The sequence below is a fragment of the Canis lupus genome, chromosome 21 (genome assembly GCF_048164855.1).
Source record: "Canis lupus baileyi chromosome 21, mCanLup2.hap1, whole genome shotgun sequence".
Classification (NCBI taxonomy): Eukaryota; Metazoa; Chordata; class Mammalia; order Carnivora; family Canidae; genus Canis; species Canis lupus.
The window spans coordinates 2418672-2431737 of NC_132858.1; the positions used below are offsets into that span (position 1 = coordinate 2418672).

At 47.1% G+C, this 13066-nt stretch overlaps 1 protein-coding gene across 1 annotated transcript; it reads right to left on the reverse strand.

Annotated features, from left to right (window-relative positions):
• Nucleotides 1-636: 636 nt before the first annotated feature.
• On the reverse strand, nucleotides 637-12261 carry PLAAT5 (phospholipase A and acyltransferase 5). Its single transcript, XM_072789580.1, has 6 exons — nucleotides 12105-12261; nucleotides 9115-9199; nucleotides 7612-7720; nucleotides 5088-5196; nucleotides 2900-3162; nucleotides 637-911 (listed from the first exon to the last, which is right to left on the reverse strand). The coding sequence occupies exons 1-6, from the start codon at nucleotides 12193-12195 to the stop codon at nucleotides 819-821; spliced, it is 750 nt and encodes a 249-aa protein (XP_072645681.1). The 5' UTR covers nucleotides 12196-12261; the 3' UTR covers nucleotides 637-818.
• Between the last annotated feature and the right edge of the window lie 805 nt (nucleotides 12262-13066).

Genomic DNA, 13066 nt, shown 5'->3' on the forward strand with positions numbered 1-13066 from the left:
AGGTGGCTTCAACTCTCTTCGGCACCCACAGTCCCTGGTCATAATTTTAGCTCTTCTATCATGACAACGGCAGTCGACACACAAAAATCACTCCTTCCTCTCCCTCATTCGCACAGAAGTCCACTGAAGAAATTGTTTTAAATATTCATCTGAAATTAGTTAAAATGACAGTGTCAAATTTTCTGGTAATTCTAAGGTAAAAGCAAAGTAAATGTTGATTATACTTTAAAGCAGTGGGGTTAAGCAACAAAGAAAAAAGCTGGTGTATGATTTTGGATTGGGGACAAATGGCCCTGAATAGCAAGCTACCAAGTTTCCTAAGCATCCTCCCCCCCCCCCCGCCCTCCACAGCACTGTGGGGCAGAAAGAGCAGGATTCATGTGAATGCAAAAAGCTGGAGACATTCTAGTGCAAGAAAAACAACTTTTGAAAGAGAGCTCTTCTTACTGGGAATGTTCAAGCAGAGGTTTCCGGGATGTCTTAGGTGGGATTCTAACATCGCAGACCAGAGCCAGCCTAAGAAACAAGCAGGGTTCTTCCCACCAAACAAGCAGATGAAATGCCTAGCACCATGCCTAGTGCCTAACGGATGCGTAATAAATATTAGGTTCTTCTCACCCCAAGAGTCCATGGATCTATGATCACACATATTGGATGTATTTCTGGGGGGCGGGGGAATGGGATACATTCTAGATTCTCCGAGAAGCTCACAATTCTCTTGAGTAGGGTTATGGCGAGAGAAGGCAGGGGGAGGCAAGGAGGCATGTTGTCCATGCTAATGGCAGGAGTCCTTCCTCTGCTTGGAGTTCCCAGCACCTTCAGGCAGTTACAGGCTTGGGCCTTATGCTCTCCACTACGGCTGAGATGACTGCTCCTGCAGCCTTAGCTCCTTCCATCAGGGCGTGCTCTACCTGCAAAGCAGACCGGTTCACAGGACATTCAGGGCCATCCCAGGTGTGTACCCTGCCCTACCCCTACTGCACCACTCCCCTTCTGCAACTGGCCTGCCTGGAGAGGGAAGTGATCTATTGCTATCCTCTATTTCCAAAGATCCTAGAGCTGCAAGAGACCTAGAGAAATCAGGATGGCCTGAGATGGACATCTGAGGCAGACGCACTCCCTCTCTGTCCCCCAGGGGAATCCACAGCTTCTGGCCCCTGGCCTCCCTCAGAGCCATCCAGCCCAGGGTCTGCCTCTAGCAGAGGGTTCAGAGGCAAATGTTCTCAGAGTGGCACAGCCACTGAGGCCCTCATTCCACACATGGGAAATTTGAAAGCCAGGGAGGGGAGCTCGCTTGGATGAAGTCACAGTACTAATTAGTGTCTGAGTTTGGCCCACAACCTAGAAGCCCCTTCATAGTCCATTTGATCCTTGGGGTCTTCTTTTCATGTACAAATGCTCATGGGACTGGAGATCCTTTACACCAGAGCCCCCGAGCCCTGGCCTGCACTGGAGCAAGGCCTCCAGAGAATGAAGTACAAGCCAGGAAAGGAGAGGATGAACTACAAAGGATAAAGGTGCAGAAATTGGAGGGGGACAGGGGATAGTGACCTGTTCATGCTCACTCAGCAATAGTAGAGAGACCAGTATTGGGATCTAAGCCCAATACCCTGAGGGAACATAAGAATCATAGAAAAAAGGCAGAAGAATTATGTCCCTCTTTTAATTCTTGACTTCTTGGGACACCTGGGTGGCTCAGCGGTTGAGCATCTGCCTTTGGCTCGGGTCATGATCCCAGGGTCTTGGGATCAAGTCCACATTGGGTTCCCCACAGAGAGCCTGCTTCTCCCTTCTACCTGTGTCTCTGCCTCTCTCTGTGTATCTTTCATGAATTAATTAATTAATTAATTAATTAATTAATAATTTTAAAATCTTGATTTCTTAATCTATTAAAAAGGATAAACCCCATGCTCATGTCATGGGGTTTCAGTAAGGATTAAACATGAATAAGGGCCACTCTAGTTATCACAGATACGTAGAGCTATTTTTCAAAGCACATGGGCTGTGCCTCATTGGATTCATTACCACCCTGTGTGGTGAGGGGTCACAAACCCAAATGCAGCACGGGCCAAGGAGGTAAAGCGGGTGAAGCTGGCAGGTGGCACACTGATTTCCACCCACCATGCCCCATCTAAAGAGGCAGCCACTACTCAGCCCCACGGGATGCCAGCAAGCAGGAACACCACTCTGATGGCGTCATCTATTAGTTGTTCTAGAAAGGCTGTGAATTCAGATCTTTTTATATAAAATGTCTATATTTTTAAATGTTGGCAAGTAATTCAAATTAAAAATGAGACAAAACACTGCTCATCCAAGCAAAACATGTCTGTGGGCCCCATGCAACTGCTAGTTTGCAACTTTAGCAATAAAGTATCTACCTCAGTTTATCCCCATATTGTACAAGAACAAACAGTCTCAGAAATAAAGCAGTCTGACCAAGGAGACAGCATGGCCAAGCTGGCACTTCACCCTGTCTTTGCTCTACAGCCCAGTGGATTTGCACTCTTCCAGCTGTTAACAGAGATAAAAATAGGGGATCCCTGGGTGGCTCAGCGGTTTGGCGCCTGCCTTTGGCCCAGGGCGCAATCCTGGAGTCCCGGGATCGAGTCCCACGTCAGGCTCCTAGCATGGAGCCTGCTTCTCCCTCCTCCTGTGTCTCTGCCTCTCTCTCTCTCTATGTTTATCATAAATAAATAAATAAATAAATAAATAAATAAATAAATAAATAAATAAATGACAGAGGTAAAAATACCTCCAGAACCATCAGGTCCTGTAGAAGTAGAAGCCCACCAGTCCAACAGACAGCATGAAACCACTAACCACTGTTCCAACCACTGATGGAATCACAAGCCCCAAGAAAGCTCAGCAAGAAGCCAGCATCAGAGCAAAGGTACCATACCTGCTGGCTCCTGGCCACACCGTATCTGAGGTCATTGACAAAGTGTTCACAGTTCCCTTCAATCAGGCTGTACTGTACTATCTTGTTGATCATCTTTTTGGTCCGCTGGATAATCTTGTCCACAGGCAGGGGCAGGTACGTCCCATCCAGCTTGTTGTTGATCTTCCAGGAGCAGCCATGCAGCACATCCTCCAGCCGACTGTATTTCACGACAGCCCGGTTGCTGAAGACAGAAGTGATGCTGCCGGCCTCAAACTCCTCACCTAGAGGCCAAGATGAACAGAAGTTTGAGAGCTGCTAGGGACAGCTGGGGCCGAGCCCTGGCTCCCTCTAAGATGCTGGTTGAGCTACTTCCCTCCGAGGCCGAGGCCTCACCATCTATGAAAGGCATGGCCAAGGACAGAGAGTTGGAGGAAACTGAGCTGCCCAGCAGTGAGACACCTGTCACTTGGCTATCAGCCTGCCGGATAGGACGGCAGCATTTCCAGGAGATGTGGCTGCTCGGGACCAATTTTCTCAGGAAGACTCCTGCCCTGCACTGCACTCCCCACTGTCAACTCCCACCATCAGCAATCTCTTTCTTATCAAACTCTAGAAGTACCTTATGGTGCAGCCCCAAGATTCCATTCTATGTTGTACCGAGGTGACCAAGTCCTAGGATTTGAGTCTTGCTTCCCTAACCAGACTTCAGTAGTCTTCAGAAACGTGTGCTAAACACCCTTATGTGTGAGCATCAGCTCCTGGTTGTGGGGGCTAGCCTGGGGCTCCATGCCATGATGCCCTGTGCAGCCACAGCTGGGCACAGGGGAGGTCAAGCAGACAGGGCTCTGGGTGTGACCGGCTCAGCTTCCACCCAGAGCCACAATGCCTTTCTCTCACTCAATTACTGGGATTCAAAAACAGGGTTCCACAGATTTGAAAAAAGGACCACGTGAAAGGCGTTGTATTAACATGTTCAGTCCCCAGAGGAGACAGGTGCTTAGAGAGGGTCAAGAGCCTGCCCAAACTCAGGATGGTCATAATTCAAAACCAAGACTGTTTTTCTACTCTGACCATGCAGATAAGCAAATGTGTGTACCCTCCCCCTCCGAAAGTTGACTGAGAACAAGAAATGTCCTTTGTTCTTTTCTTACGTATTTGAAGAATATCTGCTGATTTTACAAAAGCTGGCAGCGAGCAATTCAGCTTTCAGGAACAGAATTCATTTTTACAGGAAGATCTGATGGGAAAGGTACAGACATAACTATTAGCCACCTCTTTGGTTATGTAAGAGAGAGGCTCCTGGACTTGGTCTGGAAAGGAGATGTGGGGGTGAATGTGATGTGGAGCATTCTTTACCTTCTCTGCATGTAGGCAGGGCACAGGAGAGGGGCTCTGCCCCGTGAGACAGTCTCTGCAGTTAAGAGGCTAGGCCAAGAAAAGAGGAGGATGGAGCCTAGGGTGAGAGCCATGAGTATGGTGTGGCCCCAGGCCATTGGTCCCAGGCCCTTCTGCAATTTCATTCTGAATGGGCAGTACTTGAACAGAATATAAATTCCAAAGGCATCAGAGCATAAGCAGTGGTGTCCCCCAATCTCCAGATCCCTTTGCCCAAGGACCACTGTGACTGAGTTTTTATCTTCTACTATCACCACACCCTCCCATCAGATCTCCACTATTTTCTACTATCTTCCACTATCACCAAGCACTCCCATCAAATCTCCTCTAAATTTTAATTAGTTGCCAATTGAATCTCAGCCTTGTGTTAGGCAACCTTCAGAAATGAAAGGATGGCTGTGTCCACACGGAGGCAGGAGCAACCAGGGACAAGCAGAAAGAGCCGGGAGACAAATCAGGGTGAAGGTGCCCAAGCAATCAGGAAGCTGGAAGCAGCATTTGGGGGCAGTTGGAACATGCAGGCATCTGCACCCTCCTGGGCAAGCCTCAGAAATATGAAGAGGGGCACCAAGGCTCAGCAAACATGGGGCCACTTTGTGCACTTGCATCTCCCTCAGGGCTGGATACTTGGTGGTGTCTGGTAGACAGAGATCAAGCTCTATCACCCAGCAGTTAAGATCCAGGAAGGCACCAGAGTGTTTCACTGCTAATGAAGGACAGCAGCTGAGGAACAAGATAACTAAATGCACTTCTTCTTACTCTACTAACTTCATTATCAGTATCGATATTTCAATAGAGTATCCACCCTTACTCGGGGGAGCCAGATGGACCACGCAGTCATCTTCCACATAGATGGCCCAGTGCTCATAGCCAATTCGAAAAATCTCAATCAGGTCTCCAGGTCTGGGTCTTGGTTTGCCCTGTGATAGAAGAATAAGGTAATATAATGACACTGCACATTACCAAGGAATTCCAGGACCCTGTTTGGTTGGGGATTAGCTACAGCTCAGCCTGAGGACACTGGGTTTCATTACTTTGTAGAAATCCAGGCCGCAAGAAGCTCCCTTCACAGGCAGGACCAAAGGACCCCCCAACCCCGGCTATCACTCCCATTATTAAGGCCACAGAGGCTAACTGTGCCAGCTATTGATGTATTGCCACTTGGCCCCAAATGTACCCTCCAGATAAACTCTGTGATATCTGATGGAACTCTCTTAAGCTTTTCTCCTTGAAAAGGAACACTGTGTTAAGCATTATAAGAAGAAGGGGTTCTGGGCAGCCCTGGTGGCTCAGCGGTTTAGCGCCTGCCTTCAGCCCAGGGTGTGATCCTGGAGACCCCGGATCAAGTCCCACGTCAGGCTCCCTGCATGGAGCCTGTTTCTCCCTCTGCCTGTGTCTCTGCCTCTCTCTCTCTCTGTCTCTCATGAATAAATAAATAAAATCTTTAAAAAAAAATAAAGGAAGGGGTTCTCCTACAGTTTCTGGCTTGGGGCAGGGGTCAGGGGAGGATGATGGTTGCGTAGTGTGGGTGTAAGAACTTCTGATGGAGCTCTGACTGAGCCAGAACCCTTCAACCCCATCTATCTTTCAGCCTTGGCCTGGCAGTAACCTTTTGGGCCCTTTGGACAGAGAAATCAGTGCTCAAACACCTCCTGCACCTGCTGGAGTCTTGATTCCCTCTGCCCATCTTCCATGTGGACGATCAGTGGTGTCCAGAGGGTGCCCCCCCCCCGTCCCCACTCCCACTCTGCATGCCCAAACCACAGCCAGCCCCCAGCCTGCACTCCAAAGAGTTGCACTTGCTCAGCAGTTGCAGTGTGCCCCCAGCCTGGTGAAGTAAAGGGGGTTTTTCACCTGTTCCTTTTCTGAGGTATAATTTACAAAATTTGTTTAACCATCACCACCATCTATTGTACTTCATCAGAATTTAAAAATTTTGTCCTTTGATACTGTTAAGAGAATGAAAACTCAAGCCACTGACTAAGAAAGAATACTGCAAAGAGGGGTGCCTGAGTGGCTCAGTCCATTAAGAGTCCGCCTTCAGCTCAGGTCATGATCTCAGGGTCCTGGGAGCCAGCCCTCCATTGGGCTTCGCGCTCAACGAATCTGCTTCTCCCTCCCCCACCCCGACTCTCTCTCTCTCAAATAAATAAAATCCTTAAAAAAAATACACCTACCATATGATCTAGCCATTTCATTCCTAGGTATTCACCCAAGAGAAAAGACAAATTATGTCCATACAAAGACTTGTACACAAACGTTCACAGCAGATTTATTTGTAATAGCCAAAAACCAAGAATAGCCCAAATGCTCACCAACGGGTGAATGGATAAACAATGGTGTATCCATACAATGGAATACTATCCAGTAATAAAAAGGAATGAACTATTAATAACATGCAACAACATGGATAAAACTTTAAATAATTACATGAAATTATGTGAAAGGAGATAGATAAAAAAAAAAAGCACAAACAGTAGATTCCATTTACATAAATCTCTAGAAAATGCAAATTAGGGTGTAGTGACAAAAAAGCAATACAGTGCTGCCTGGGGATGGGAGTGAGAACAGGTGGGATTTACAAAAAGAAACATTTGGGGAGGGATCCCTGGGTGGCATCCCTGGGTGGCGCAGCGGTTTAGCGCCTGCCTTTGGCCCAGGGCGTGATCCTGGAGACCCGGGATCGAATCCCACGTCGGGCTCCGGTGCATGGAGCCTGCTTCTCCCTCTGCCTATGTCTCTGCCTCTCTCTCTCTCTCTCTCTCTGTGTGTGTGACTATCATAAATAAATAAAAATAAATTAAAAAAATAAATAGAAACATTTGGGGAGTTACGGAGATGTTCATTATCTTGATTATGGTGATGGTTTCATGGGTGCACAAATACCATACCCAATATATCCAACTGCATATTCTAAATATGTGCACCTTATCATATGTCAGTTATGTCAGTCATACCTTAGTAAAGCTCAATAGAGTTCAACAAAGCTGTTTTCAAAAAATTTTAAAGGCTTAACCAAATCCCAAATCAATATGCACTTCAACCTGCCACACAATCTAAATAAAGTAAAAACACAGTCTGTAGAGGAGTCAGAGGCACAGTAAAAATCTAAGAGCTCGGGATCCCTGGGTGGCGCAGTGGTTTAACGCCTGCCTTTGGCCTGGGGCGTGATCCTGGAGACCCGGGATCGAGTCCCATGTCGGGCTCCCGGTGCAGGGAGCCTGCTTGTGTCTCTGCCTCTCTCTCTCTCTCTCTCTCTCTGTCTCTCATGAATAAATAAATGAAACCTTAAAAAAAAAAAAAAAAAAAGATCTAAGAGCTCTTGTGATACCCACCTCAGCAGCTTGCTTGGTTAATTTCCCTCCACTCTCAGGCTTTGGGGTTGAGTTTGACTCTGTTTTTTTCTGATTGGCTGTGGCCTCCAAGTTAACTGTGGGCTTCTCCCTAAACGAATTTTGTGATCACAGAGTCAACAAATATCACCATTTCGCAATCAGTGGCAATTCTATGTCATATTTGCGATTTTAAGATATCTTTCAATTTTGAGACTCTAGGAAACATTTTCCCTGAAGCTCATTTCTGTGATCATGCCATTAGCTGTCATACAAAATAACTGCAGATGATTGTTTAAAATGCTAATGATAGCAAATGAGTAGCTTTCAGGATTTGTGTGTGTGTGATCATCTCTCTTACATGTTTATCAAAGTGACACTTGTACATAGCTTTAAAAAAATAAATGGTAGCGATACATAATGGCTTCTAATGAAATGCAACAGGCCTCTGCTCCCTCCTTTCTCTCTGCCTGTCCTACTGGGAGAGGCAAGCCCCCTTGAACTCTTGAGCTGTTTCTTCCAATAACTAGCTCCACCTTTCTGAGAAATCTCATTAAGCCTCAACACTATAACTGCAAGTATCCTGAAAGAAATCAGTATATTTTGTCCCTTGAAACAAAATGTTTAAAAAAAAAATGTTGTAAGAGAGGACTGAAACCTTGGGATATGCTTTGAGATCGTATATTGAGGTCAAAACAGCCTGGGTTTGGGGTGCCCGGCTGGTCCAGTTGGTAGAGTGGTAGAGTGTGTGATTCTCTGTCTCAGGTTTGTGAGTTCAAGCCCTACATTGGATGTGGAGATTACTTTAAAAAATAAAAATCTTTAAAAATAAGTAAATAAATAAGAGACCTGGGTTTGAATCCTGGCTCTGATCCTTGCTGTCTAACCTTGAGCTAGTAAATGAATGTGTCTGAACATCAGTTTGATTATAAAATGGAGATGAGAGTATTTGTCTCACAGAGTTGTCAAGAAGGTTAAAGGAGAGAGAGCGTACCTACCCGTCTGGTGCATTACCAACCAAAAAAATGGCACTTTCTTTGCCTTTTCCCACACGTTACCTCTTGTCCCAATTATAGTGAATGGGGGTGGGGTATAGCCCTTTGGGGAACTTTCAGATCCTCAAAATTTTAAAAAAGAAGCAAACTGTTGTTAATGAAAGTGAATTGAGGAAATTTGCAAGAAGATTACATCATTCTTTAGTGAGATCAAGCGACCACGTGATAAGCGCCAGTTTTCAGGGTCCTGGAGGTCTTGTGGCTAGAAACTGCTGCAAGGCAGGTCCTGTCAGTGGGCCTCAGGCCTGGTGGTAATTTTTTTTTTTAATTTTTTTTTCTGGTGGTAATATATTATCAGAGGCACACCAGCCTTCCTGTCACTGGTTAGGGGTAGGATGGTTCCTGTGGAAACCACCTCAGGATTTGCTTTACAGAACTACCTACCATCAAAGTGGGTTCTTCAAAGACTTCCCCACCCTAAGACCCAGTCCTTCCATACAGAGACTCTTACCCATCCTGGTTGCTTCTGCTCAGTTCTGAGGTTCCCTCTTGCAGCTCCTTGGGAGGGAGCTGGACCAACGCTTGAGATGATTCTTCTGAGGGGGAAAGGGGAGGATGCTATTTAAGTCACAACTGCCTCCTACAGGGAGCAAAATCTGTGAAGGGAGAGTTGGAGCAAGTGCCCTGACATCCATGTAGAGGTGGGATCAGGCTCCAGTCGAGAACCGTGCGAGGCCTGGTCGATCAGTTTTTGGGTAAATGAAGGGGACTGTGGGACTGGGTGCTAGAGAGGTCTGTGTCCCTGGGAAGGAGAGACTTTGGAACTCCCACGGATAGAATCAGGGAGAGGATGAAGTGAGATCCCAGAAATCTGCGGGCTAAGCCTGACAACAGAGCCATTGTCAACTCTGCCTGTCAGGAAGCCGCTACCTCTGCTTCCACTTCCACCCAAAACAGAGAGGCGCTGGACGCCTGGCTCACTTTGATTAAATTACCAACAAAAGATCATTCCCGCTTTGTCGAATATTAGTTGACCATAGAGTTGAGGGCCCATTCCTGGATTCTCTATTCTGTTCCATTGATCTGTGTCTGTTTTTGTGCCAGTTCCACACTGTCTTGATGACCACAGCTTTGTAGTACAACCTGAAATCTGGCATTGTGATGCCCCCAGCTCTGGTTTTCTTTTTTAATATTCCCCTGGCTATTCGGGGTCTTTTCCGATTCCACACAAATCTTAAGATGATTTCTTCCAACTCTCTGAAGAAAGTCCATGGTATTTTGATAGGGATTGCGTTAAATGTGTAAATTGCCCTGGGTAGCATTGACATTTTCACAATATTAATTCTGCCAACCCATGAGCATGGAATATTTTTCCATCTCTTTGTGTCTTCCTCAATTTCCTTCAGAAGTGTTCTGTAGTTTTTATGGTATAGATCCTTTACCTCTTTGGTGAGGTTTATTCCTAGTATATTCTTATACTTTTGGGTGCAATTGTAAATGGGATTGACTCCTTAATTTCTCTTTCTTCAGTCTCCTTGTTAGTGTATAGAAATGCCACTGACTTCTGGGATTGATTTTGTATCCTGCCACACTGCCGAATTGCTGTATGAGTTCTAGCAATCTTGGGGTGGAGTCTTTTGGGTTTTCTATGTACAGTATCATGTCATCTGCAAACGGAGAGTTTGACTTCTTTGCCAATTTGAATGCCTTTTATTTCTTTTTGTTGCCTGATTGCTGAGGCTAGGACTTCCAGTACTATGTTGAATAGCAGTGGTGAGAGTGGACATCCCTGTCATGTTCCTGATCTTAGGGGAAAGACTCCCAGTGCTTCCCCATTGAGAATGATATTTGCTGTGGGCTTTTCATAGCTGGCTTTTAAGACGCTGAGGAATGTTCCCTCTATCCCTACGCTCTGGAGAGTTTTGATCAGAAATGGATGCTGTATTTTGTCAAATGCTTTCTCTGCATCTATTGAGAGGATCATATGGTTCTTGTAATATTCAACAAAGCAGGAAAGACTATCCGCTGGAAAAAAAGACAATCTCTTCAATAAATGATGCTGGGAAAACTGGACATCCACATGCAGAAGAATGAAACTAGACCACTCTCTTACACCATACACAAAGATAAACTCAAAATGGATGAAAGATCTAAATGTGAGACAGCATCCATCAAAATCCTAGTGGAGAACACAGGCAACACCCTTTTTGAACTTGGCCACAGCAACTTCTTGCAAGATACATTTATGAAGGCAAGGGAAACCAAAGTAAAAATGAATTATTGGGACTTAATCAAAATAAAAAGCTTCTGCACAGCCAAAGAAAACAGTCAACAAAACTAAAAGACAACCTACAGGATGGGAGAAGCTATTTGCAAATGACCTATCAGATAAAGGGCTAGAATCCAAGGTCTATAAAGAACTTATTAAACTCAACAGCAAGGAAACAAACCATCCTATCATGAAATGGGCAAAAGACATGAACAGAAATCTCACAGACGAAGACATAGACATGGCCAACACGCACATGAGAAAATGCTCTGCTTCACTGGCCATCAGGGAAATACAAATCAAACCCACAATGAGATACCACCTCACACCAGTGAGAATGGGGAAAATTAACAAGGCAGGAAACCACACATGTTGGAGAGGATGTGAGGAAGGGGAACCCTCTTGCACTGTTGGTGGGAATGTGAACTGGTGCAGCCACTCTGGAGAACTGTGTGGAGGTTCCTCAAAGAGTCAAAAATAGACCTGCCCTCCGACCCAGCAATTGCACTGCTGGGGATTTACCCCAAAGATACAGATGCAGGGAAATGGCAGGACACCTGCACCCCGATGTTTATAGCAGCAATGTCCACAATAGTCAGACTGTGGAGGGAGCCTCGGTGTCCATGGAAAGATGAATGGATCAAGAAGCCGTGGTCTTTGTATACAATGGAATATTCCTCAGCCATTAGAAACGACAAATACCCACCACTTGCTTCTACATGGAGGGACCTGGAGGGTATTATGCTGAGTGAAGTAAGTCAACCAGAGAAGGACAAACATTCTATGGTCTCATTCATTCGGGGAATATAAAACACAGTGAAAGGGAATAAAGGGGAAAGGAGAGAAAATGAGAGACTCCGAACTCTGGGAAACGAGCTAGGGGTGGTGGAAGGGGAGGAGGGCGGGGGTGGGGGTGCCTGGGTGATGGGCACTGAGGGGGGCACTTGGCGGGATGAGCACTGGGTGATACGCTATATGTTGGCAAACTGGACTCCAATAAAATAAAATAAACTCTTAAAAAAAAGATCCTTCCCAAGTAGGCACTCATTCCGGTTAACCGGCTTTTCGCAAGATCCACGGGCAGCCACGCGAAGGAGTGGATCCGTTTCCTCGAGGAAACTCTGGGGCCTTTTCTGGGGGGTCCGACGGCCCGCGGGGACCCGAGAAGCCCGGGCGGGGGGCTCCGTGGGGAGGAGCCCGCTGCCCGCGGCGGGTCCCGGCCCGGCCCGTACCTGCGGCTCGCGGGGCGAGTTTGGGGCGTGGCCGGGGGAAGCCGGAGGGGCGCGGCCTGCTCTCTGCGCCGGCGGCGGGGCTCAGGCCCATCCCGCTCTGCGGCTCCGCGCCGGGCCGGACCCCGTGGGCCTCCCGGGGAGGGGGGAGGGGGAGGGGGGGGAGGCCGCGGGCGCAGCGCGGCGAGGCCCTGCGGGGGGCGGGCGGGCGCCTGGCAGGGAACGCGGAGCGCGCAGCCAACGGCGGCGGTGGCGGGTCCCGCGCGGCTGCAGAAGCCGGTTGTGCAGGAGCCGGGGGACCCGCAGCCCCGGTGGCGCCGCGGTTTAGCGCCGCCTGCAGCCCGGGGCGTGGTCCTGGAGACCCGGGATCGAGTCCCGCGTCGGGCTCCCTGCGTGGAGCCTGCTTCTCCCCCTGCCTGTGTCTCTGCCTTGTGCTCTCTCTGCATCTCTATGAATGAATGAATGAATGAATGAATAAATAAATTAATTAATTAATTAAATAGGGGATCCCTGGTGGCGCAGCGGTTTAGCGCCTGCCTTTGGCCCAGGGCGCGATCCTGGAGACCCGGGATCGAATCCCACGTCGGGCTCCCGGTGCATGGAGCCTGCTTCTCCCTCTGCCTGTGTCTCTGCCTTTCTCTCTCTCTCTGTGTAACTGTAATAAATAAATTTAAAAAAAATAATAAAAATAAATAAATAAATAAATAAATAAATAAATAAAGTCTTTAAAAAAAAAGGGGGGATGAGGACGAGCGCTTTGATGCCAGATTAGGAGCGCCTGCGGAGGCACACTCAGGAATAAAATCTTGAGGGACTCGAGGTTTTTATGTAAATTGTTTCTACGCCTTAAATTATATATGTATAATTATATTTATATATAATGATTATATATATAGCTGATTATATATAATATGTAACTTATACAAAAGAACACATGCGGGGCTGGCTGGGTGGCTCAGTCCGTT